The sequence below is a fragment of the Mus caroli genome, chromosome 4 (genome assembly GCF_900094665.2).
Source record: "Mus caroli chromosome 4, CAROLI_EIJ_v1.1, whole genome shotgun sequence".
In the NCBI taxonomy this organism is placed as follows: Eukaryota; Metazoa; Chordata; class Mammalia; order Rodentia; family Muridae; genus Mus; species Mus caroli.
In genome coordinates, this window is record NC_034573.1 from 52,393,613 (window position 1) to 52,420,609 (window position 26,997).

Here is a 26,997-nt window from a genome sequence, read left to right on the forward strand (position 1 = left end):
AGCTGTCTTCAGACACTCCAGAAGAGGGAGTCAGATCTCATTACGGATGGTTGTGAGCCACCATGTGGTTGCTGGGATTTGAACTCTGGACCTTCGGAAAAGCAATCGGGTGCTCTTACCCACTGAGTCATTTCTCCATCCCCCGAGAGATGCATTTCTTTACTAAACTGGGTGCTGGGTGTCTGGGCACAAGGATCCATCCCGATCTTCCCACTTACCGGCTCGGCCTTTAACTGTTCCTAACCCTGGGTCTCTCCATTCAGTGTTTTTCAGGCATATGATCCTTTTAAATATCTTCACCTCAGATGGTGATGTTTTATTTTGTGCTGGTATTTAAATGGCCATTTCTGGTGGTTCCCACTTTACCCTTGCTTTTGTTTTGCTTTGATTAGTCACACAGTGCGCTAGGAGGTTCCCGTGGCACTTCTTTTTCAGCTTAAGCCATGTGGCACCGAGTCCTGATGGCACAGCCTCCTCCTCACATCCTCATCCTTGAAAATACCCTTTGTCTGTCTCACTGAAACTTTTATTTTGACAGTGGTGACAGTTTATACTTCATGTGGTCTAGGTTGCTTACATTCAATTAGACATGGGATCAGAGCCAAAGACTTTGAGGGCACAGGGTCTTTCAGGAGAAAAAAAAATCATATTGTGTGTGTGTGTATGTGCAAGCATGCACATGTGTATTCCACAGCATTCTTGTAGAAGTCTTTCCTTCCCTGACTGGGTCTCAGGGATCAAAGAAGTTGTCAGGCTTGGTAGCAAGCACCAGTACTCACTGAGCCTTCTCTCTCACCAGCCAATAAAATTTTCTTGATAAGCAAGGGATCTGGCAACGACACAGACATGGCTGAAAAGCAGAATCATTTGCTGTTCAGTGATGTGGATATCCTCTTGGTATATCTTTTTTTTTTTATCTCTTTTTAAGAATTCATATCTCTTTTCATGTTCCAGGCTTGTTTTGTTTCAGAAGGATACAGTGTTTAACAGCCAGGGCAGATTTCAGGAAACTGTCACCAAATCTGATTTAATTGAAATTAGGAGATCTTTCGAATATCTTTTCTCTATTAAACCTGCCAGAGTTTAAATAGTATAGTTAGCTAAAACTGTAAGACTCCCGAAGCTGGGCCTCTGCTCAAGTCCCGGGATGAGCTGGCCAGCACCCCAATGACTCGAGAGAAAACCATACCTGATACAAACTGCAAGAGGACGAACTCCTTCCGCTGTGCAGGGCAGGGGAGTTTGACCCTGAACGGTGACAGTAGGGGGCTTTTAACAGCTAGCTGAGGAATTGGGAGGAGTTGGGAGAAGTTGGGAGGAGCTGGGAAAAGCTGGGCAGAGTTCTTTCAGGTGTCCTTGGTGAAATTTATGAGGCAGGAGGAGAGGGGAGTGAGTTCTTTCTGAATTTTTATCTCCGTGTACTCGGCACAGGAAGCCAGGCAAGTGCCTGGCTGGGTCTTTTACAATTATCGCACCTCTGGTTGTAAAATATAGAAACAAAAAGGCTTTTTGCTAGCTATAAAGAACAAAGAGCTTCTTTCTGGCTGTATTTTTAGAGATCAGGGAAAACAAGCTTGGGGAGCGTCCAGAGGCTTTACCTTCCAGGGAGAAACACTCTAAGTCAGGGTCTCACAAAATAAACAAACAAACAAACAAAAATCAATGCTTTCAGCTTGATAGAAGATTTTCCAGGAGTAGGCATTGGGTTGATTTTAAATTTAAATTTCTCCTTTAATTCATTTGACTCTCTTGGAATTAGAAAAGTAGTTCATTCATAGATTCCGAGTAAGGTTAGGCAAACATTAAAACTATGGAGGATTTTTGGCAGAAGACATGTGCAAAATTGTGCAGGAATGATAGCACCCTCTGGTGGACAGTTTGGGAACCAGCATGCTGTCTGTTGGGTGCATGGGAACAAGCTGCGGGGAAATAGGACCAGGAACACTCCTCTTCAAAATCTCTGCCTAGCTCTATTTTTCTGTGGCTTTCTAGTGGCAACAAGCAAGAAGCCATAGTCCAGTGGATACAGTATATAGATGCACAATAGGGATGGGCTGTGTGGACTAGTATTGTTCTGCTCATTCCAAATATGAATGCCAGAAGAATGGGGGAGTCAGAAAGACCACTTGCTTCCTGTGGTGCTTAGTGAGTGAAGTGGTGCCAAATGCTGGATATGAGGAGAACTGCAGTGAATTTTCTCCTCCTTAGGGGGATGGATTTCAGAAACAATAGGGGAAAATACAAATTAACCTCTTCCTTTCTCTCTCTCTCTCTCTCTTTCTTTCTTTCTTTCTTTCAAAAAGATTGTACCAGGTAGCCCAGGCTAGACTCAATATCTCGATCCTCTATCTTTATATCTTGAGTGCTAGGATTACAGGGATGCACATCACTTACAACTCTTCCCTCTTCACAAAAAGTGGGCATGTGTTGAGAAGGCCAAAGAGAGATTATGTTCATACAAGTCTGGCTAAATTAAAAATAGTGCTAGCTATGAAATTGATATTGTTTCCACACTACTAACCATGTCTCTCACATCATTAGGACAGTTATTAGTCTACTTGCGGTGAGGTACACATGATAATTATCACCAGGAAGAAGTTCAAAGCAGTGTTCAAACCAGCTTTTTTATTTTTAATTTATTTTTTTACTAGGTATTTTCCTCGTTTACATTTTCAATGCTATCCCAAAAGTCCCCCATACCCACCCCCCCCCAATCCCCTACCCACCCACTCCCATTTTTTGGCCCTGGGGTTCCCCTGTACTGGGGCATATAAAGTTTGCAAGTCCAATGGGCCTCTCTTTGCAGTGATGGCCGACTAGGCCATCTTTTGATACATATGCAGCTAGAGACACGAGCTCCGGGGTACTGGTTAGTTCATATTGTTGTTCCACCTATAGGGTTGCAGTTCCCTTTAGCTCCTTGGGTACTTTCTCTAGCTCCTCCATTGGGGGCCGTGTGATCCATCCAATAGCTGACTGTGATCATCCACTTCTGTGCTTGCTAGGCCCGGCATAGTCTCACAAGAGACAGCTATATCTGGGTCCTTTCAGCAAAATCTTGCTAGTGTATGCAATGGTGTCAGCGTTTGGAAGCTGATTATGGGATGGATCCCTGCATATGGCAATCACTAGATGGTCCATCCTTTCGTCACAGCTCCAAATTTTGTCTCTGTAACTCCTTCCCTGGGTGTTTTGTTCCCATTTCTAAGAAGGGGCAAAGTGTCCACACTTTGGTCTTCGTTCTTCTTGAATTTCATGCGTTTAGCAAATTGTATCTTATATCTTGGGTATCCTAAGTTTCTGGGCTAATATCCACTTATCAGTGAGTACATATTGTGTGAGTTCCTTTGTGATTGGGTTACCTCACTCAGGATGATGCCCTCCAGGTCCATCCATTTGCCTAGGAATTTCATAAATTCATTCTTTTTAATAGCTGAGTAGTACTCCATTGTGTAAATGTACCACATTTTCTGTATCCATTCCTCTGTTGAGGGGCATCTGGGTTCTTTCCAGCTTCTGGCTATTATAAATAAGGCTATTATAAATAAGAACATAGTGGAGCATGTGTCCTTCTTACCAGTTGGGACATCTTCTGGATATATGCCCAGGAGAGGTATTGCGGGATCCTCCGGTAGTACCATGTCCAATTTTCTGAGGAACCGCCAGACTGATTTCCAGAGTGGTTGTACAAGCTTGCAATCCCACCAACAATGGAGTGTTCCTATTTCTCCACATCCTCGCCAGCATCTGCTGTCACCTGAATTTTTGATCTTAGCCATTCTGACTGGAGTGAAGTGGAATCTCAGGGTTGTTTTGATTTGCATTTCCCTGATGATTAAGGATGTTGAACATTTTTTCAGGTGCTTCTCAGCCATTCGGTATTCCTCAGGTGAGAATTCTTTGTTCAGCTCTGAGCCCCATTTTTTAATGGGGTTATTTGATTTTCTGGAGTCCACCTTCTTGAGTTCTTTATATATATTGGATATTAGTCCCCTATCCGATTAGGGATAGGTAAAGATCCTTTCCCAATTTGTTGGTGGCCTTTTTGTCTTATTGACGGTGTCTTTTACTTTGCAGAAGCTTTGCAGTTTTATAAGGTCCCATTTATCGATTCTCGATCTTACAGCACAAGCCATTGCTATTCTATTCAGGAATTTTCCCCCTGTACCCATATCTTCGAGGCTCAAACCAGCTTCTAAAAAATATTGTTAAAAATAATAACAATAAGGGCTGGAGAGATGGCTCAGCGGTTAAGAGCACCAACTGCTCCTCCAGAAGTCCTGAGTTCACTTCCCTGCAACCACATGGTGGCTCACAACCATCTGTAAGGGGATCTGATGCCTTCTTCTGGTGTATCTGAAGATAGCTACAGTGTACTCACAAGAAAAGACAGGCAGGGTAGCTCATGCTTTAACCTTAGCACTCAGGAGGCAGAGGTGGTAAGATTGCCAGAAATTTAAGGCTAGCTTGGTGTGCACACCCAAACAGTAAGTTATATATATATATATATATATATATACATATATATATATATATATATATATTGAAACTTTTTTATTTTACTTTTTTTTTTTTTTGAGACAGGGTTTCTCTGTGTAGCCCTGTCAGTCCTGAAAGTCACTCTGTAGATCACTCTATGGTCAAACTCATAGAGATCTGTCTACCTCTGCCTCCTTGAGTCCTGAAATTAAAGGTATGGTGCGTATCACTGTCTGGTTACACTTTGAAAAATTTTAATTCTGAGACATCCTGCAGTGGTCCGAATTAGCTGTATGTCTTAGTCACTGTTCTATTGCTGTGAACAGACACCATGACCAAGACAGCTCTTGTAAATGAAGGCATTAATTGAGTCTTGCTTAGAGTTTCACAGGTTCCTCTCTCTCTGTGTCTCTCTCTCTGTGTCTCTCTCTCTGTCTCTCTGTCTCTCTGTGTGTGTGTGTGTGTATGAGAGAGAGAGAGAGAGAGAGAGAGAGAGAGAGAGAGAGAGAGAGAGCGGGGTGAGGGGGGAGCAGGTGTGGGCTTTTGAAAAACCCAAAAGCCTACCTCCAACAAGATCATCTCTCTCACGTCTTAACAAGAATCCCCTCACTCCCTGGCAACTAAACATTCAAATATCCGAGCCTGTGGCAACCATTCTTCTTCAGACCACCACAGTGTGAGTACTCTTCAAACTTGCAAATGTGACTATTAATAGAAACTCCCCATCTTGAAAGAGGTATTGGTATTTTGGCTCACTTTGAATTTATTTGAAATGAAATAATTGAGGTTTATAGAGGGCTAAAGTCCATGTTGAGACTAGAAAAATTTAATTGTATTCTTTCTGAATATCTAACATTGTCTATCAAATCTTCACTTGGTGTACAGACCAATCCCAACTGATAGATCCCTAATACAGTTGTTAGCCAGTTGCCAATCATAGACCCGGGAAACTATAAAGTCAGTCATGTGGGATATACTGGCCATTCATTATCAACCCGACTGGATTTAGAATCACCATGGAAATACATCTCTGAATGTGTGTGAGGCTGTTTTCCAGAAGGGTGTAACTGAGGTAAGAAGAACATGGACACATCACCATCATACGTAGTGAGGCGTTGGATCAAATAAAAAGGAGAAAATAAATTGGGCACACTTTTCATTCCTTTATTCTAATTTCTGATAATGTATAACTAGCAACTTTGTTGCCAGGCCTTCTGGATGGTGAGGGCAGTATTTTCTAGAACCCTAAACCCAAATAAATCCTTCATCTTTGATGTTGCTGCTTGCAAGTATTTGGTCACAGCAACAAATAAATTACACATTTAGAAACTGTGGTTTATCTGAAATTCAAACTTTGTGGAGCATGTCCTCTCCCCACCCCACCTCCTCATTTCCCTGGAGGCATTTGCAAGATCTTAAGCTGTATTTTGATTGTCACAATTAGGGATAATGGTGTTACAGGCACTTTTGTGGACCGTACGGGGGTACTACTAAACGTTTTACATCCTCCGGGCAAATAATTGCTTGCTCTAAAATATAAATAAGCAGAGAAACAGAGAACTAAAAGGCCACGGTCTTTCAGGGTTCCTGGGAGAGAGACAGTGCAATTGTCTAAATTCATCTTCAGTTTGGGTTGGTTAGAGGGGGGACGATGTCCAGGCCTGGCGACAGGATGCCAGTGCCCAGACTTCCTACGGCAGCGGATGAAGTAGCGAGGTCGAGAAGGTGGCGTGTGGCTAGTCCTGCGTGTGGACTGTGCCGCACTGGGCGGCTAGGAGCGCTTCAGACAGACAGACACCTACCTCTGCCTCAGAATAGACTGCTGAGCTACTAAGACTACCCGGCTCCGCAACTCACAGGAAGCCGCCCGAGGCTAAGGCGTCCTTCTCTCCTAGCAACGCGCGGGGACGGAAGTGGCTGCGGCGCCACGCCCCCCCCTGCGCCTGCGCACAGGCGCGGCCTGCTGACGTGGACCGGGCTGCGGGGCCGAGCCCGGCGCCGAGGAGAGCCGCGGCCGCTGTGCTGGCAGAGCGGCGAGCGAGGCGGGGATGGCGGCGCGGCTAGCATTGCGCGGGGGACCCGGGGCTGCCGGCCAGCGCCCATGGCTGCTGCTGGCGCCGCTGCTGCTGGTTCCGCTGCTGGCGCGGCCCGCCGAGGCCCTGGTGGAAGGGCTGTACTGCGGCACGCGCGACTGCTACGAGGTGCTGGGCGTGAGCCGCTCGGCCAGCAAGGCGGAGATCGCGCGGGCCTACCGTCAGCTGGCCCGGCGCTACCACCCAGATCGCTACCGGCCCGAGCCCGGGGACGGCCCCGGGGGCGCGCCGCCGAGCGCCGAGGCTTTCCTGCTAGTGGCGACCGCCTACGAGACGCTCAAGGTGAGGCTCGCGGGCGCAGATGGGTGGCTGGGGATTTGGGTCTCCTAGCCGGGTGATCAGGTCCTCTACGACCCCAGCACACTGCTGCCGCCTGGACTTTTAGGAGGTCCACGTTTCCCACGTGGCCGTGGAATGAGCCACCTCGGCCCGTTAGCCAGCATGGCCACCTCCTCGAGGACAGTTTTGGAGGACAGACAGTTCTGTTTTTGGACAGTTGTTATGCAAAGCTTTGCACTTATTTTATTTTTGGTGTAAAAAGCATTCTGATAACTTGAGGTGCATGCTCGGAAAGCAGGGTGATTGTCAGTGCTAGAATCTGAGATAGGACAAAGAACAGAAAAGTCTGAAATACTGAGTATTAACAACTGATCATGCCAATTTGATAGGACAGAAGTTTGGCCTCTGGGATAGTGTCAATGATGGCATTTATCTAGAACTAGAAACACACACACAAACAGCGAACTATCTATCAGTCCGAAGACTGGACTATGACTTTTGGTTCTGACAACTCCCGAGTGACCTTGGATAGTTGTTTCTGACTTGGGGGGGGGGGGAGATTGAGAATTACTAGTAGGAAAAAAATTTTGGACGTGTGTAGTGATCTGACAAAGGTTTTATTGCCTGCTGTACATGTAGGAAGATTTAGCCTGACACCCTTTTCTTTGTTTACTGTAGTATATGTAAAAAAACCAAAAAACACCTGTTATGTCATGCTTGAGGGAGGTATTTCTGTTTCAAAGAGCCCCATCTGAAGACTGTAGCATCAGTCATAGCTGTGTTTCCATCATAGGTGTCTCTTTCCTAGGTTTTTGTTGTTGTTTTGTTTTCCAGCCTCCTTGTAATGGCTACTTTGGATAGCTGTATTATCATTAACGGTGGAATAGTCTTCCAGAATAGCTTTATAGAGTTGACAATTCGGAGTCAAATTCCCTTTCTTTCAGGCTTAGAGCAGTTTGCTGTTTGGAGCTATTAAGAGTGTGCTTCACTGACTAAATTCCCACCAGCTAGTGAGAATACAGTTTTTGTTGGCACTCGGTTGAGGTATGGGCGAGCAGTTAGAAAGAAATTTGAAGGCTTAGTCCCCGTTATTAGAGGGATGAGTGACTGAGAGAACAGGCTTAAAAAAAAAAAAAACAGAAAGAACTTGTTCCCCCTGGACCGCGCAGCACGTGAACCCCAAACTGTTTGCTGAGGAACGCGTGGTTCTATGCTGCCCGACCTTTCAAGGGCCTCGAGGTGCACTGGGGGCTCTGCTGAGAGAGCATCTGGGACAGATAGGAGCAGAAGCGCTGGCAACTGTCGCCTTCGCCTAGGTTTTGTGGGGCAAGAGATGGGTGGGTAGGTTTGGCGGGGGAATGGTAAGGGTTTGGCTGGTGGATGGTAAGGGTGTTCATAAGAACTTTGAGAACAAGTGCCAGGACTAAAGTGTAGTGACAGCAGATGACATTCTCAATGAAGTACTCCTAGGACTCAAAATAGTTATGCCATTTTCTTAGGGATACTGTTTCCCAAGCCCAATCTGGTTGTTTTGGATAGTTGCTTCTAAAGGTTTCTACTCTAAAGTTTAGAACTTATTTATCAGAAAATAAAAAAGCTAGGTAAAACAATGTGTCCACTCCAGACCAAGGGGCTTCTAGGCAGTTATAAAGTGTGTTGTCTGGCATGGTGGTGCACACCTTTAATCCCAGCATTTGGGACCCAGGGGCAGGTGGATCTCTGAGTTTGAGGCCAGCCTGTTCTACAAAGCAAGTTCCTGGATAACTGGGCTACACAGAGAAACCCTGTCTCCAAATACATACATACCACCACCAACCTTCCCCCTCTCCTCCCAAATGCCTAGAGTTTCTAGAGAAAGTAACATTTTACTTGACTCTGACAAGGTGTTTGTGGTAGCTCAGACTACTTCCCAGCAGGGAACTAGAAACTTGTGGAGAAGGCCCTGGGGAGCATTCTAGCCCCAGCTCCCAAGCCGAACCTACCGTCAAGACACAGCAGAACTCTGAAAATACCTGTTTGAAATTTAGATCTGAACATAGCTTCAGCTTCTCAATGGAGTACTGATAAGCTCGTCTCTGCTCATTATATTGCCTTCACCTGGAAAGGGACGTTAAAAGCTGTGGTGTCAAAGACAAATAGGTTGCCTGATGTGTGTTTCTGTCGTAATGGAGAACTGAGAAAGTTGCCTAAGAATGACACTTCTGAGTAATGCAAGGACTTAATAAAGATGCCATCCAGCTTGTAGGACGGGCTGATCTTCCAGTTATTCTACGGAGACCATGCAGATGTAATCACTGTTTGTTTGTAGCATATCTTTGGTGAGGAAGAAGGGTTTGTGGGGGAGAAGAAATGTAGATGAACTTTGCTAGGAACTGGTCAGGTAGACTGGTAGGGGAAATTGAGGTCCAGGGGCTCTGGACTCTAGGATAAAAAATGGCACCTGGAAGCCTGTCCCTAAATGTTGAGCATAAGTACATCTTCCACATGGGAACTGCATTTATGTTTGACGTCAGTGGACTTGTGGTTCTGGGGTTGTGTGCTCATATTGAGAGCAAGGGGAGCAAGGTGGGCTTTGTTTTTGTTTTGTTTTGTTTTTTGTTTTTGTATTAAAAATAAGTACAGCAACAGGACTTAAGTACAATTAATGAGACAAGAAGGTAAGACACGTGGTCATTACTAATTTAGGAACGAGTGATTCCGCCTGTGCACGAGGAGGGAAACCCAGAGAAGGGGTGGATGATGGAGGGCAAAGGCCGTCCACGTGCAGGTGCTATGCAAGGTTACACTTGGCTCCTGTTAGCAAGTCCGTTCTGGGTCACGACATGACTCCAGACAGTTGTGATCTCACACAGGGCTGTGTGAGTTAAGCCAGTGTGATGTGGTATGCTTTTATGGCTGTTGGGAATTGAGAGAAATCCTAGACTTTGGAAGAAAGTGGACTCACTGGCTCAGTCAGCGCCGAGTCTCCTGAGGTGGGACACTCTAGTCTGGCCATGGGAACTGCTGTGGCTATAGCACTTATCACACTGAGTGTAAATTTCAGGGACCCTTCTCTTGCACTAAACATGCCCCTTTGTCATGTGTATCCACGGGACCTAGCACAATGTCTGGCACATCAGATAGTGAATATTAGTTAAACTCTCATTTGGAGACAGTTGGGACAGGATGGAAATTAGATCTGTTCCCGCTGTTTGACACGGGTATGTGCAGCCTTCTTTGCTATTTGACTCAAACTGTGATTTTAGAGTAGTACAAATAATATGAACTGGACGGCTGGGAGTGAAGCAGCCTGCATGAGAGGAGACCTGTGCTTTCCACTTTCATTGTTTTTAGGGCTTTAAAATGAGAGCAAAAATAACTGTGAATGTAGGTAAAATTGGATTAAAAAACCAAAACCAGGAAATAGCACAGAGTAAGCAGATGCAGGAACAGCCAGAAAAGATTCAGTTAAAACAGTTATGGTCGGTAAGAGATGAAAACGTAGACGTGGACAACGTTTCACAACACGACAAGAACATAGGAAAGGTCACAGCAATATTCTGGTGTGAAGGTTATCTGATTAAAAGTTAGAGCGTGTAAAGAGATTAGATCTGTCTTGGAATGGAGGCTTCACCAGAACAATGCTTATTTTTCTTTTTATCAGTGGCTGAGGTGGCAGAACTCCTAGCACTTAGAGAGAATTTGGCAAAAGGAGGATCTTGCGCTCCCTGCCCTGTGCTCTGACTTACTGCAGGTTTCTTACTGAGATTTCTGACGGTCCTTTCCTGAGCTGACACACAAGGTGCTAGGGAGGAGGCAAGTGGAGGTACAGCTCTCTCTCCCTGTTTTTTGGTTTTGTTTTTAAACCAAGAATTGAATTTTGTATATGAGCTATATACCCATAACTTTTTCTTTTCTTTTCTTTCTTTCTTTTTCTTTTTCTTTTTTCTTTTTTTCCGAGATAAGGTCTTACTATGTAACTTTGGCTATCCTGGAACTCTATGCAGACCAGATTGGCCTTGAACTCACACAGATTCTACTACCTCTACCTCTTCATTAAAGGCTATGCCACTCTGCTGGTCTAGATTATTTATTTATTTTGGTTTGGCTTGGTTTAGGGTCAGGGCTTTCTATAGCTTAGGCTGGCTAACCTCAGACTCTCTTTGTAGCTGAGGATGACCTTGAACTCCTTATGCCTTGGCCTCCCAAGGGTTGGGTTTACAGGCTGTTCCATGACACATACCCATCTCTGTTTTTCAATTTTAATTTTTAAAAAATATTTAATTTTCAGCACTTGTGAGGCAGAGGTAGGTGGATTTCTGAGTTTGAGGCCAGCCTGGTCTACAAAGTGAGTTCCAGGACAGCCAGGGCTACACAGAGAAACCCTGTCTCGAAAAACAAACAAACAAACAAAAACAAAAAACAAAAAAATTAATTTTGATGCAACATCCATCTAAGTTACTCAGGCCTTGAACTCACTGCATAGCCGAAAGATCTTTAACCTTATAATCAATCTTTCTTAGTCTTCCAAGTAGCTGAGATTACAGGTTTGAGGCCCCAGGGTCAGCTTGACTTTAAGCTTTTATTAAGAATAGACAGATACTTATTGTGTGGTCATGCTTTCCTACAGGTCGTATTTCAGTATGAGAAGGAAGCAGTAAATAAGCATGCCCTGTTAGCTAGGTCGGAAAGAAAGCCCCCACCGTTGACAGCAGAGGGCATTCCTGACAGAAGGAAAATGTAAGCAGCCCAAGTGCAGAATCACTTGAGTGTTCAAGGCTCCGGGACTGAAGTACCCCCCCTCCCCTCGCCCCCAGAGACTGTTTTAGGGAGGAAAAATTGGCTACACATTTTAACATTCCAAATCTTTACAGTCATGAAGATTTTAATCAGCAATTCATGGGAATTGGTAGAATTAGCTGGCTGTGCCTATGGGTTCTTCATTCAGGGATTCAGCCAAACTTAGATGCAAAATATCTGGAGGGGTGGAGAAATGTCTGGGGTTCTAGATGTAGCTCAGTCGGTAGACAGCCTGCATGCATGCATGAGGCCTTGGGTTTGATCTCTAGCACAGTAAGAACTTGGTGTAGTAGCACACACCTGGGAAGTTAAAAGACAGGAAGATCAGCAGTTCAAGGCCATCCTTCATTACACAAGAACTTTTAGGCTAGCCTGTGCTGCCTGAGACCCTGCCTCAAAATAAGTGTACTGCACATGCGCATGCTTAGCATTTCCATTGTATTAGGTATTGTTAAATGAGGACATAGGTTATATATAAACGTGTTGTTTTATATATGGGATTTTAGTATTTACTGAGACCATGGACTCAAAATGCCCCCTCCCCATTCACAACTGAAGCATGACTATCATGAAAATATGAAAATATCTACTGTAGTTATGATGGTAATAGACAGCCACATTAAGTAACCCTTACAGAGCAGTGTTTCCCAACCTTCCTACGCTTCGACCCTTTAATACAGTTCTTCATTTTGTGGTGACCCCAACCATAAAATTATTTCTTTACTACTTCATAACTGTAACTTTGCTACTGTTATGAATTGTAATGTAAATATCTGATACACAAGGTATCTGATATGTGACCAGCAGGGTCAAGACCCACAGGTTGAGAACTACTGCTATAGATCATAGCCTGAAGGTGGTTTTAATTTCCCATGTCTGCTTGGATGGAGCATGAGTACCCGCAACACTTGTAAGGACTGTGAGGCCCTGCCTGTGGTTAGTCGCAAGGTGTGATGTGGTTGGTGACTTCCCATGGGGTGGGAAAGGCGTGATAGCATTTGTACTACATTTACTTTCAGTTCTGAAACTAGAACAGAACTTCTCTTACTTCCCTTAACTCGGGTCATTGTTGCCCACTCTGTCTGAGGCTGATGTGTATACCAGATGCTTAATTCTGATGTGTCCGAGTGCGACCTTGTCAGCTGCTAATCAAAGCACTTGATCAACCCTAACATGATATAATTTTAGTCAAGAACTGACTACTTGACAAACTAACCCCAGTTGCTCAGGCTGAATCCCGGACCTCATGTATACTAGCAAGTATCCCTCCACTGATCTCTGTTCCTGGCCCCAGTAGTTGGCATTGAGGGAGTGCTGGGATAGAAAGAAGAGTGCAAAGGCCTTTACTGAGGTTTTTGTAACCTTCTTTTCATAGATCTATTTCTTGATTCTATATTCTAGACCTGTAGAAGATTCAGACTTAGTTTGGGGTTAGATGATGAACAGCCTGCTCCCCTCTTCCCCTTTTGAGATAGTCATTATGGAGCTGAAGAGGTGTCCTCGAGCTTCTTTCTGAGCCTTCTGCTTCCTCCTCAGAAGTACTAGCACTATAGTGCTGCACCACTGAGCCTGCTTCTTCTTAGATCCGTTATTGTTGTTGTTGTTGTATAGTGTTTGTGGTCTTCCCTTTACCCACTGAGAGCCAGCTCCCCAGGCCGGGTTTTGTGCAATGCTAGGAGTCAAATGCCATATTTTGAGCAGCACTGCCAACTGAACTGGGCCCTCAGCTCAACTCTTTAAGCTTTGTTCAAAAGTTTGAACTTGATAGTTTGAGTAGTTACAATAGGTTTTAAGATGGAAAAATAACACAGTCTTACATTCATTTCAGAGAGCAGCTCAAGGAAAGTGCTGAGATGTGTTAGGGGATATGGGCCTGCAGGCATAGGTAGGCGTTGCTTTGTGGCCAAGCCATTTCTTATGGAAGCAGCTCTCCTGAGCAGTGACTGACTTAGCAGCCTGGAGCCAGCAGCATAGCGCACTGTGGGGTCAAAGCACTGGGATTAACTGTCCAGCTTCACTGTAGCTACTGCACAGGGCTCCAATCTTCTGATCCTTGGTTTGTGACTTGGTTGTCAGGGAAAATGTTCTCCAGGAGTTGAGCATCATTGTGTATCTCTTTGTGTGTTAAGGAAATTAGAAAGTATATTTACAGCAGAGGCTGAGCAGAGTCCTCAGCCCCTAATTTCTTGCAATGCTCAATAAATCTATTCCACTTCAGTGTCCTTTTTAAAGAGTTTTGCAAAAAAAAAAAAAAAAAAAAAAACCAAAAAACAAAAAAAACCTGTGGCAGGCTTCGTATCTGTAATCCCCCTGTCTCAGTCTTCAGTCACCGGAATTTCAGATGCTGCTGCTCCTCTGCTCTTTCTAGCCATGGTTTCCAATGATTACTTAGTTTTTTCCAGTTGTTGTTTTTATTATTAATTATTTTTTGGTGCTGGTGATTAAACTGAAGGCTTTGAGTATGCTCAGCAAGGACTCTACTATGGAACTACACACTGAACCTTCTTAATAAAATTTTAAGTCTTTTCATCCCTATGCTCTGGGCTTTACTTTTTCTTAGGCTTCTGTCTTTGTGTATTCTTTTCTATTTTTAAGCCCTTTGGGTTTTGGGGTGTGTGTGTATGTGAACAGATGCATGAGTAACGTGTATGGATGCACACGTGTGGTACGTGTACACACATGTCTGAGTGATGTGGAAGCCGAGGGTTTTACGTTAATGTTAGGTTCCTTCCTTCCTTAATCACTTTGCAATTTTTTGTTGTCTTTTCTTCGAGACAGGGTTTCTCTGTGTGGCCCTGGCTGTCCTAGAACTCACTCTGTAGAATAAGCTGGTCTTGAACTCACAGAGATCTACTTCTTTTGCTTCCTGCTTGCTGAGTGGTGGGATTAAAGGAGTGTGCCACCACCATCTGGTATGCTCTTTACCTTATTTTCTGAGACAAGGCCTCTTCCTGAACCTGAAGCAAGTTGATTTAAATCCAGCCAGCTTGCTGGAGCTTCCCTGCTCTGGCTCCACATCCTGTGCATCAGGACTACAGAGCCCTGCGTGCTCACCCACTCCTCTTGTGGTTGTGGTCCTCATGTTTGTACAGCACAGGCCCTGCTCACTGAGCCGTCTCCCCGGGCCTTCTGAGCTCCTTCAACTACATCGCTCTTTTGACTTTTAAGTGTTGGCTCCCACTCCTGCCTGTTTTGCCAGCTTAGTGTTTCAACAGCCTCTTATCTGTAGCACAAGTAGTTTTACTATCTCTGTTAAAGACTAAACTTTAAAAGAGAATGCTGTTTTTCACACAGGTACCAAAGGAGTATATGTCAGAGATTGTGGTCTTATTAATTGATGAGAAAACCTATGAGATACTGACATCATTCAACAGAGAAAAACTGTGGCACATTTTAAGTCTGATAGGGATTGCTGATGTGCTGTTAAGGTAGTACTCAGTTGCCTCTCACTGGACACAGTTTTCCTTACTGAGAACACAGATTATTAGCATTATTACCAGGTTTTCACAAGTTACTACTGTCTTGGAATTTTAAAGAGGCTACTCGTAAACAAAGCACATCTCTCCAAAGTAGTAAATAAACGAGCCCTGGGGGCTCCAGAGAGTACAAGTATACCCAGTCATTTTCTCCTTCCCATTTCCCCTAATCTCCAGGCCTGCTCCCTAGTCCTTCATTCTTACGTGGGTCACATATTATATATAATTAGAAGCATCAACATCATGTTCAGTATCTCCTTAGATTTGTTTGTTTGCTTGTTTGTTTCGATTGGTTTTTATTTTTATTTTTATTTTAGACAGGTTCTCTCTACACAGCCTTGGCTGTCCTGGAACTCACTGTGTAGTCCAGGCTGGCCTCGAGCTCACAGACATCCACCTGCCTCTGCCTCTTGAGTGCTGGGATTACACTGGGCTCCTTTGATTGTTTTATATCCTTTTAACTACAAGCCCTCCATATTCTACGTAATCACTAAAAGCTATTCCTTATTGGGGTTTTTTTTTGCATTTTTTTCAGACTATTGCAGCAGAAATGTCTTGAAAATAACCAGCTATACTTCTTGCAGTTGTCCTCATACTGTGAAACATTTCACTTTTGAGCATCAGAGACAATAACTAACTCTAGTCTTGCTTTCTAGTTCTTTGCTACTGCTTCCTAAATATCCCCATTGCTCCCCTGTTCAGAGCTTCCGTACCTTAGCTCTTGGTTCTGATGCTTGCAACAGGTTCCAACACTTCTTACCCACTTTAAAGACCCAGTTCTTACCTCGCTTCATCTCTCTGTGAACCTCACTGCCTGTAGACCCGGGCAGAGTTCCTCAGTTCTTTGGTAGCATAAAATTGTGCTTTTTGTTTGCTAGATTCGTCTAAAAGGAGAACTCTTGAGGCTAAGGCTGTATCTTGCTTGTGTTTTCATCTCCCCTGTGTCTAACTCAGGGCTAATCCCTTGTGTTTTGATTTGCAGAAGAGGAAGATTAAAAGCTCAGGTGGAGTACACACCTATACCATTAGCTGAAACAGAAAGAACAGGCTTGGGTTTGAGCTTGTCGAGCTGTGGCTGTTTATGTCACATTTAGAATATGCTCAAGACTGTTGAGAGTAGGAGAAGCCAGGGAAAGTAGATGTGTCACTTACACATCGACTGTTGGATCATGGACTCTGTAGAGACATTAGAATGAGGTAAGACAGGTCAGATAGTTGCCCTTGTGACTGACTAGGGGACAGGGAACAAGAAAGAACATAAAACTGATAGCAGTTAAGTTTTTTAATCCTTAGCAGATGTAATGACCTGGAAAAAAATGTAAGGGAACAAGTTTAATTTTTGAAGCATCATCGTGTATGTGTGTGTGTGTGTGTGTGTGTTAGTGAGCTCACATGAGTGTGTGTTAATAAGATTACTATGTATTTTGAAGAATGAACAAAATCTAATTACATTTACATATATTCTCAATTCCTGTCCTTTACCATCAGAAAATGCTTTCCCCATTCTGTATAGTAGAACATTTTGATGTAAAACTGTCTGTAGTATCTTACATTGCAATTCATGTTGATTGAAAGAAAGCAGTGCATACCTCATTTTAAGCTGAGGATGTCACGGTTTGCTCGGGGCGGGGGCGGTCATTTTCGAGAGAGGAGGAAGGCTTGGTGCTGCTCGGCTTGTGGGTTGCCTTTGCTCGCTTTTGATCTAGATATTGGTGGTTGTATTCCAGTCCTCCTGCATATGCCCAAGAGGATTGGGGATGGATGGACACCAGCAGACGCACCACTTACCTCTGTAGACATTAGAAGCCAGGAATGTATTGCCCTGCTTGTCGAGGCTCAGGACAGGAAGAAACAAGTATAAGTTTTGATTTTGGAAAGAAGTTGGAATCTCCTGACCCTGGGACCTTAAGATCCACAATATTGCTGAAAGAAAAAGTACTACCTTATTGAAAGGTAAGATATTAAACTGTTCGACATGTTTTAGCCACATTAGTGTACTTTCATAAACTGTAAAGTCAAGCAGTCACTTCTGTCAAGCTGACATTTTTGTGATGTAACACTCATCCAGCCTTGCTGGTGAGCTGCAGACCTGTGTGGCTGGAGAAAGATGTAGAAGGAGGAGACCTTAAAACACCTCTCTCGGCTTTGAAATGACACACTGACTGCCAGGCACTGAGCTAGGCCCTGGCTCTATAGAGATTAATGAACACCCTACCACTTCCCTCCTAAGAAATTCCCACTCAAGGATAAGAAACCCTAATGACTACAATGTGATAAGTGCTATAATAAATAGGAACTCGGTGTAATGGAGTGTTCCCGGGGTGAGGCAGGGTAACTCAGCAGTGGAGCACCTGCCTAGCGTGCTCAACTGTCTAGCGTGCTCAACAGCCTGGCTTCCGTCCTCATCACCACAGAAAGCTGTTTGAGGTAGCAGCACTCATGACTTTCAGTAGCTCATAAGGCTAACAAAAGGAATAAGCTTTAATTTAGAGAGTGTTAAATGTTCAGACATGAGAAAACACATGGCATTGGAAGAGTGTACCAAAACCAGAAATTGCTGTCTGTCTGCTGTGGTAAGAGCTGGGTAGGTGAGTTGGGACTGGTGTGGAGCCTTGTTGCATGCCAGGGAAATTTAAATCTGATCGTGAGGAAACGTTCATATGAGAAACCTAGGAACCTCATTTCTAAGATGTTTTATCGGGAAAGCTATTGCATTAATAATGGACCTTAGTTCTCTAGTATGGTCCCCTAAAAGAAAGCTAAGCCTTCTTGTTCTGTCTTTGCCTATTTGTTCTTGTTAGCTGTGTGTCTTAAACGTTGTAGGTTACTGAAAAATAGGATTTTTACCCCTGTCTATTGAGAGAACTTTGTACCAACTTTCAATATTTTTTAAATTGCATGAATGCTTTTGCTCAAAGATTATTTTCATTTTGTAGAAGAACAAAAAGGCTTTGTAGCGAGAGTTAAGTAAGATGAATAAATGATACAGAGATGAATAAATGATACAGCTCAGAGGTGGCCAGCGCTTGGCTCTCTAAAACCAGACAGGCACATGCAGTTGTGGTGCCCCTTAGAGAAAGACACCATCCTAAGACAAGTTAGTTTTGGCCCTGTGACCTTTTCTAGTGTTGTGTAGTGTCAGGCCTTAGGAAGCTCAGAATAGACCTGGGGAGAGGTGGACACTAGGTGAGCATGGTCACTGCTGGAACTTTGGCCACTACGCTCTCAGGAGTCCAGTACCTGGAGTCATAAGAAGATGGTGACCCTGGGGAAGGTCTGGATGTAATGCCTTAGCAAGAGTGGCATATGTGTTCCATGGAATGTGAACGTCACTTAGAGAGGAGGAGAAAGAAGAGTGACTAGCCACACACATTGGTGTCCATATACCAGGTTTCAAAGACCTTGCTCTATGCTTCAACTAGGAGTGCAACAACCCAACAGCTGGACAGAGGGCTCTGGAGAATGTTGGCAGAGGGTGGCTGGAATCTGATTTCAGTGTAGTTGGAGCACAAAGATTCTTGCTTGGATGCAGTGCAGAAAGTATGTCAGGATTGAAAACTTGGGTTAAAATCAAGTTTCAGGCCTAATGGGGACATTTCTATAAAATTAGCCACCAGAACCAAAAACATGGTGGGAGAAGAGGGAAATTCTATAAAGATATCTTAAAGTATCAAGTGAGACACCTCAAGAGATGTGCTCAGAGCTGCCTGTGTGACTGCTGTAGAGATGGCCCCTTCCTAGGTTAGGAGTTGCTGACTCGGTAAGGAATAGTGCCTTGATGGCAGAGCCTGCAATGAGAAAACCCTTTGACATGAGAATGTACATGCGTGAATTTGAAGACTTCATCAGCCCGATCCCACTCTTGCTTATACGTAACAGACAGTTCTTATCCTGGCCCTCCACATGGTGTCAGACAGCACTTAAAGGTACCTGTGACTACTCAACACTAGCGTTCCTACACTAGCGAGACTTAAAATATTTTAAGTATGATAAATGTGGGATAACTTTTATTGAGCACTCTTACTAAAGTTCAGAGGTTAAAAAAAAAAGATTTATTTAATATATTTGAGTGCTCTATATGCATGCCAGAAGAGGGCACCAGACCCTATTATAGTTACAACCCATGATGGTTGTAAGCCACCATGTAGTTGCTGGGAATTGAACTCAGGACCCCTGGAAGAGCAGGCAGTGTTCTTAACCACTGAGCCATCTCTCCAGCCTTAAGTTCAGAGGGTTTTTTTGTTTGTTTGTTTTTATAGAAAATAACACATGATGATTTTAGTAAACACAGGGAAGATTTTATCATTAGCCAACTTGTTATTTTAATTATAAGAAGATAGATATTGCAGGACTCAAAAGGAGACAAGCCCTAAACAGACCCAGGGCATGTGCCCATAGTGACAAGGCACTCAGTACCGCTTGATGGATGAGCAGTTTAAACTAGAAGGGCACCTCTCAGGTTATTATCGTTATTTTGCAATGATTTCTATTACACACCATATAGAAAACTTTGAAAAGACTTTGACTTTGTCTTAGTCTTTACCATTTTTGTAAAATAGGACAAGTTGAAAATTAGGTTTCTTTTGAGATAAAACTGAATCTTACCCAAGGTAGCTCAATAAAATGTTTATCTGTTAGATACTGACTACATAAGAAAATTTTAAGAGGTGTTTACTGTGATGGGAGATGCTGAGGGAATTGGAAGTGCTTGCTCTGTGTAAGCATGAGGCCCTGAGGTAAGATGCCCAGAGCCCACGTAAGCAGGCTGTGGTGCTGTGTGCCTGTAAACCCAGGCTTCAGGCTTCTCCCACTGTAGAAGGAAGTGAGATGGAAGGGAGAGATGGAAGAATCCTGCAAGCATGCAGGTCATCGAGCTTGGTGAACACAGCAGTGAACAGGAAGAGTCTGTCTCAAACAAGGTGGCAAGTACGGACTGCCACTGGATGCTGTCCTCTGACGGCCACACCTGCTGTGGCACTCACATGCCTGTACTCACACACACAAACCTGTGTCCATGCAAACCCACACACATCATAAACAAAGAAAAAGAAGTACATGCATCCCTAAAACATCTCAGAATTCTTTATCTATATGAATAAGAGAGATAGGTTACCTTATCTGTGAGGTGGCTCTGTCACTGTTTTATGAGAGTAAGGACTGCACAGCTTCAAGGGGACTGTGCAGTGTCTTCTGATATCAGAGCAGCCATGGGGAAGATTAGGCAGGCGGTATCTTTTTTACAAAGAAAGAATGAAGCTCAGAGAAAGGCCACAAATCTAGACTTTGACCTTTGTGTTATCTCAGAGATGTCTCAGTGTTCTAGAGATGGTTAGGTACAGACTGGCTTTACCTGGTTTTTCTCTTTATCATTGCTTTCAGCAGAAAACTTTCTAGGCAAAGCTGGAACCTGATTGTGAATATAAATAGTAGATGAGCCATATTTTCTTTCTGTGGTTTATGAGCAAGTGTCAGAATGTCCTGAAGTTACAGGAACTTTGTATTGTATTATAGCATTAGCTGAAGGCTATTTGTTGTTAAAATGTTAGGGTTTCCAAGAATACTAATAATTCTAAAGAATTTGGGGAATGCTTTTATTCTGTCTTTATATCTAACATAAAGTTGGTATACATGCCTCTAAGAGTATTGGAAAGTTTTTTGACTTGATATTTTATTAAAGTTAACAGATTACAGACTGAGGCTCTTAATGCAATGCCATGTAACGTCGCATCTCCTTCACTTCCCAGGATGAAGAAACACGGAAGGATTATGACTACATGCTGGATCATCCAGAAGAATACTATAGCCATTACTACCACTACTACAGCAGGCGCCTGGCCCCAAAAGTGGACGTTAGGGTGGTGATTTTGGTCAGTGTGTGTGCCATTTCAATGTTTCAGGTGTGTATTCGTGAATATATATAGTTCTGTGTATAAATATATTTTTGTTGCCTAGTGCCATAAATCTGTATTATAAATATACTTTGTAAATTGGTTTCCAGTTGAGATTTGGGGTTTTTTTTGGATTTTTTCATTGTACATATTCATTATGCATTGTGCTGTACCACATGATGCATCTCTTCACACACGTGTGTTACGTATGCACACACGTGTGTTATGCATGCGCACACCCTCTTCCAGGCCCCTAGCAGGAGAGGCTTTGTCATCAGGGAGTCTAAGGAACTAGTGGTGACTAGTCTACCAGTTGTTTTTCTATTGCTGTGATAAAATACCAGGACAAAAATAACTTGGAGAAGGAAGAATTAACTGTGGCCTACAGTTCCAGAGGGAGTCCCTCACAGTGAGGAGGCATGGTAGCAGGTGGCCCGAGGAGGAAGCCGGCTGCTGACTTTCACCACAGTTCATCATGGCAAAGTGGAGCGAGGCTACACACTCTCAAAGCCCACCCCCAGGCTTGCACTTCTCTAGTACAGCTCCACACCTAGATGTGTCAGACGCTCCCAAACAGGGCCACCAGACACTTGAAGTTACAGGGACAGTTTCCATTCAGACCGCCTCAAATATTGCATACTGTAAAACAAACAAACAAGAAACATTTTTTCTCTTCTCCCTCCTAAGAGTATTTGGCTACCACTTAACAGCCAGATCATATCATCGCCTTTATAGGACTTTTCAGTGATTTCTCTTAAACTTGGGAAAAGTTAAGAACACCTTGACCTTGGCCTAATAAGGCTGGCTTCCCATTGGCTGATGCTAGCGCACTCCCAAACATCGCACACAGTCCTGCATCCCCGGAGGAGCCGCTACTCACATTCAAGGAGATAGAGGAACTCTCGGTGTGGTTCTAAACTACCACAGAGTCCGAGTCCAGCCTGGAGTGATGTCTTAAGCTAACCACGCCTATCGTGCGCTCGTCTGGAGGGAGAGGGTTCCTCAGGAAGAAAACAGTCAGCAACTTTGAGAACTACTTTGAGTTTTGAAAAGGCTTTATTCTTATGTGTATCTGTGTTTGCCTGCACGTATGCAGGCGTGTGAAACCACCAGTATGCCTAGTGTCTGTGGAGGCCAGGAGAGGGTGTCAGATTTCCTGCAATTGGAGTTACAGGCGGTTGTATGTATCCGTTTGGGCTTCTTATATGTCTGCCTCAGTTCCCGAATCATGACACGGAGACTTATGAATTATTAGTGCCCAGGCTTGCTCCCTAACAGGCTCCTAAGTGAGTTAACCCATTTATACAATCGCATGTCTGCAGCATGGCTGCTTCCCTCTCTCTCCTCAGGTTCATACGTCCAACTTTCTCTGAGTGTTGAATCTTCCGATTCTGACTATCTCCCAGAGTTCCAATCTCTCTCTCGGAACTCCCACTTTCTGCTTCCTGCCTTTTGCTAATAGGCTATCAGCTTTTTATTGACAGGTGTTACTTCCACTCAGTACACGAGACATTCTCCTTATAGTTGTGCGAGCTGGAAAACAAACGGAGGTGTTCTGCAAGGAGATAATGTGTTCTTAATCTTTGAGCTTTCTCTCTAGCCCTGGAGATTGCTTCTCTAGGTTAACTGCTAGAAACAATATTCGGTTTATATACAAAAAATTCTTATTAAACACCGAGGTGGTATATTTCAACTACTAGCATTTGTAGAAGTATTGCCCTCCTCTTCTTCCTGCTGTTTCTGGTAGATCCCAGGGTGTTACTCGTGTGGGAACTGAACCATGTGTGTGCTGTATGAGAGCCAAATGCGTAGAGTTCAAATATACTTGAGTCTTTGTTTTAGAATATGGTAAGCATTCCTGTCAGACGTGTAGATGGTTTAAGAAAGAGAAAAAGTAATAGTTTCCTGAGATCACACCCTGTCCAGTTTTAAACCAATGTCTTACTAGCTATTATGCAGTTTAATCTTCCTCTGGTAGGCCAAGGGAAGGGAGGTGTTTTACTAATGAAGATCTTCCAGGTCACTGTTGTTTCTGGTTTTCCGAGATAGGTTGTTTCTACTTTGCCCTGGTTGGTCTCCAGCTCCTGATCCACCTGCCCCCCTGCCAAGGGCTGGGGCTAGAGCAGGAGACAGCACACCTGACTGAGGTTCCCGCTTTCTGTCAGCTGGGTTTCTTGGGGCATTCACAGGGATTTCTGTTGTGGCTTTCTTTTGATGAGTTTTGCTAGTAAAGTGACTTATTTTTATATATTTTATGTTCTAGTATTTCAGCTGGTGGAATAGTTACAATAAAGCAATCAGCTACCTAGCCACAGTGCCCAAGTACCGCATCCAGGCAACAGAAATCGCCAAGGAGCAGGGACTGCTCAGAAAAGCCAAAGAAAAAGGGAAAAACAAGAAGTCCAAAGAAGAAATCCGTGATGAGGAGGAGAACATCATAAAGAACATTATAAAAAGTAAAATAGACATAAAGGGGGGCTACCAGAAACCCCAAGTTCGGGACCTCCTCTTGTTTCAGGTCATCCTCGCCCCTGTTCACCTGTGCTCTTATATAGCCTGGTATTGTAGGTGGATCTATAACTTTAACATCAAAGGCAAAGAGTATGGGGAGGAAGAGAGACTATACATTATCCGTAAGTCTATGAAGATGTCCCAGTCTCAGTTTGACAGCCTGGAGGACCATCAGAAAGAAATGTTTCTCAAGCGGGAGCTCTGGATAAAGGAGAATTACGAGGTGAGTGCCAGTGGCTGCCCCCAGCACGTGGTCTCTGTCACTTCAGAAGTCCCAGAGTTCAAAGATGACTGCAGCTCCTACTTTTATTGAAAAAGTGGCTGTGTTTTATAGTGGGACAATGGGTATTTAACGTAAATTTGGTTTTTTGCTTTTTCTTTTTTAAAGCAGTACTTAAAACATACTAATCAGGTAATCCTGGTGAAAAACTAAGAGTAATCTAGCTGTCAGATTGCAGTGCAGTGCCTGTGCACGGGATCTAGCTGTCAGATTGCAGTGCAGAGGTGTGTCCATGGGATCTAGCTGTCAGATTGCAGTGCAGTGCCTGTGCACAGGATCTAGCTGTCAGATTGCAGTGCAGAGGTGTGTCCATGGGATCTAGCTGTCAGATTGCAGTGCAGTGCCTGTGCACGGGATCTAGCTGTCAGATTGCAGTGCAGTGGTGTGTCCATGGGATCTAGCTGTCAGATTGCAGTGCAGTGACCTGTGAACGGGATCTAGCTGTCAGATCGCAGTGCAGTGCCTGTGCACAGGATCTAGCTGTCAGATTGCAGTGCAGTACCTGTGCACGGGATCTAACTGTCAGATTGCAGTGCAGTGGTGTGTCGATGGGATCTAGCTGTCAGATTGCAGTGCAGTGGTGTGTCGGTGGGATCTAGCTGTCAGATTGCAGTGCAGTGGCCTGTGCACAGGATCTAACTGTCAGATTGCAGTGCAATGGCTTGTGCACGGGATCTGTCAGATTGCAGTGCAGTGGCCTGTGCACGGGCGGTTTTGGTAATTTCTGTTCTTTGCACTAATTAAATTTTTCCTTTCCAAAAAGGAAAACAGAAAAAGAAGGAAAAAAAAAAAAGAAATTTTGTTAAAATAGATCTTCTGAATAGTACTGCCGCATTTTGGAATGTTATTTGCTTTCAATTCAAATCAAGTTATTGTAATGCCTTTAAACCTGGGCCATTTTATCATTAAAAATTATTTTTCACTATTATCAGCTACAGAAGTTATTCAGAGGAGCTCAGCTATCTAGCCACAGTGCTGAAGGCTCCAGCAATTGCAGTGGCCTGTATTATGGAGACAGTGGTTGGCTAATGTAAGAATATAAGCATTGAGCACACGAAAGATTCTCCAGCAATTTAAGAAACATTAGGTGTTGCATTCTTTGGTGGTCAGCTTCATTTTGTATGTAATGTTCAAGGTAGATTTTTATTGATAACAAAATTAGTAGAAGTTGTCAGATGTTTAGCAAGTAAATATATTCCTGTATATAAATTACCTAAAAATAGGAGGTAATGTACAACAATTTAGCTCTTAACACTATTTGAAGGGACGGGAAGCTCTTGGTCAGGTCCCTGCCTCACAGACATGACGGCTTCAGCTTGGGCTCTCAGAAACCGCATGAATTTGGTGAAGGCAAGTAGATCCTGGGTGCTCATTGGCCAGCCAGCCAGCCAAATCCGTGAGCTCTGGGCTCAGTGAGAGAGCCTGTTTTAAAGGCTGATGATGGCTGAAGGGCTGATGGAAAAACGTCCCATCAACTCTGCTTGCTCCACGTGCTCATAGCACACACACGCTCACCACCATCCACACGTGCACACACAACCACAGTACTTTGAGAGATTTTTGCTATAAACCCTGACTTTTCAGATCATTGTATTGGGCTGAATTATTATATTATGAGGTTTTATTGTTCATTGCTTACAATATTTGAAAACAATAATTTTTTAAAATGTGGCTATAAAACTGGCTGTAAGAAGTTTTTTGGTTGACTAAAGCTTTAATAAATAATTGATTCTTAACCTATGAGATTTATACAACCTTTTTTTGATAACTTTAGAGAAAAAAATACCTAATAATTATCTTTGAAAAGTAGATTTAAATTCAGTTTGGAGGCAAATGTATATATAAGGCCAATTTGTTCCTTGGTTAGGGAAAAAAAATGTTAATTCAGGCCAGGTCCAAGGATGGTATTTGCCTGTGTATAATCCTAGACATTAGAAGGGCTGAGACAGAGGATTATTAATTCAAAGCTAGTCTGAATTACTCAGCAAGCTCCAGGCCAGCCTGGGCTACATCGCAAGACCCCATCACAAAAAAAAAAACAAAAACAAACCGGAGAAATGGTAGCTCTGGTTTTTCTCACTGTGGATATTCAAGTACTTACTTTAGTGTTTGAGTCAGTCTCCAGGAAGCAGATCAACACGCTCACCTCCAGGTTTCCCTCTGTATCATAAAGTCATTTCGTGTTGTGTATGCTCACAGGTCTACAAGCAGGAACAAGAGGAAGAATTAAAGAAAAAATTGGCAAATGACCCTCGGTGGAAGCGCTACCGCAGGTGGATGAAGAATGAAGGGCCTGGACGGCTGACCTTTGTGGATGACTGAAGATGCTGAGGTGCTGCTGTGCCACACTCTAATTGTGACGTCACTTGCATAGCAGTTACTTGGGAAACACGCCTGCTGCTCTCAGCAGTAGCTAACGTTCAAAACATATGATTAAACAGAATAATGTAGAAATTTCTACTTTCCCTTAAAACTTTATACAGAAGACATTTATGATGGTTCAATTTTTATAATCTATTTGTGGATTTTGTTTAAAAAGATTTGACATGGGGACTTATTAGTTGCCATTTAAAATTTTTATATGTTTAGTTAAATTTGACATGAAATTTATTAGATACCATTTAAAACTTCTGTGTGAAGTGTTTCTTCTTCAAGAGTGTTTGCTTATGTTCTCATAATGCTAATTTTCCTCCTTTCCTGGTCTCTAGTTTTACAAAACAACAACAGAATAACGACAACAGCACTTGATCAGATTATTGTGTCTTTCTGGACACAGTTTCTCCAGGAGAACCATTCAGTAACATATTGTCCTTACTGTAGTCCTTACAGGTTTGAGCCTATTCAACGTATTCTCTAGGAGAGTATTCTAGAACCTCTGCACTTCCTGCCCAGTGATTCTACTCTTGATAAGATCAGAAACTCTCCAGGAGAGTGGGTTACATCATGTCCTTGTGGGATGTTTTCAATTACAGTCTCATTATAGGACTAACTGTTTTCTCAAACATTTCTGCAGAGGGGACCTTGTGAAAAGGTCTTTTATACCACCAACTTGCTGCTTCCCTCCTTCCCTCCCTCCCTCCCTCCCTCCCTCCCTTCCTCCCTCCAACCCTCCTTCCCTCCCTCCCTGCATTACTTCTGTGGTTAAACTGTAATGCACATGAGGGTCTTATGTGCATTTGCTCTAGAAAGAAGACAGGCAATGCTATGCTGCT

The 26,997-nt window shown here is 43.5% G+C and overlaps 1 protein-coding gene across 1 annotated transcript; it reads left to right on the forward strand.

Moving 5' to 3' along the window:
* Positions 1-6,452: 6,452 nt before the first annotated feature.
* Dnajc25 (DnaJ heat shock protein family (Hsp40) member C25) lies at positions 6,453-26,415 on the forward strand. Its single transcript, XM_021160302.1, has 4 exons — positions 6,453-6,854; positions 20,851-21,003; positions 23,258-23,728; positions 25,985-26,415. The coding sequence occupies exons 1-4, from the start codon at positions 6,528-6,530 to the stop codon at positions 26,105-26,107; spliced, it is 1,074 nt and encodes a 357-aa protein (XP_021015961.1). The 5' UTR covers positions 6,453-6,527; the 3' UTR covers positions 26,108-26,415.
* Positions 26,416-26,997: the final 582 nt, after the last annotated feature.

Excerpts from the sequence above, each read along its gene's own strand:
- Dnajc25 (XM_021160302.1), top strand. The coding sequence starts at position 6,528 with ATGGCGGCGCGGCTAGCATTGCGCGGGGGACCCGGGGCTGCCGGCCAG. Across the intron at positions 6,855-20,850 it reads CCGCCTACGAGACGCTCAAG|GATGAAGAAACACGGAAGGA; the intron begins GTGAGGCTCGCG and ends TTCACTTCCCAG. Across the intron at positions 23,729-25,984 it reads GGATAAAGGAGAATTACGAG|GTCTACAAGCAGGAACAAGA; the intron begins GTGAGTGCCAGT and ends GTATGCTCACAG.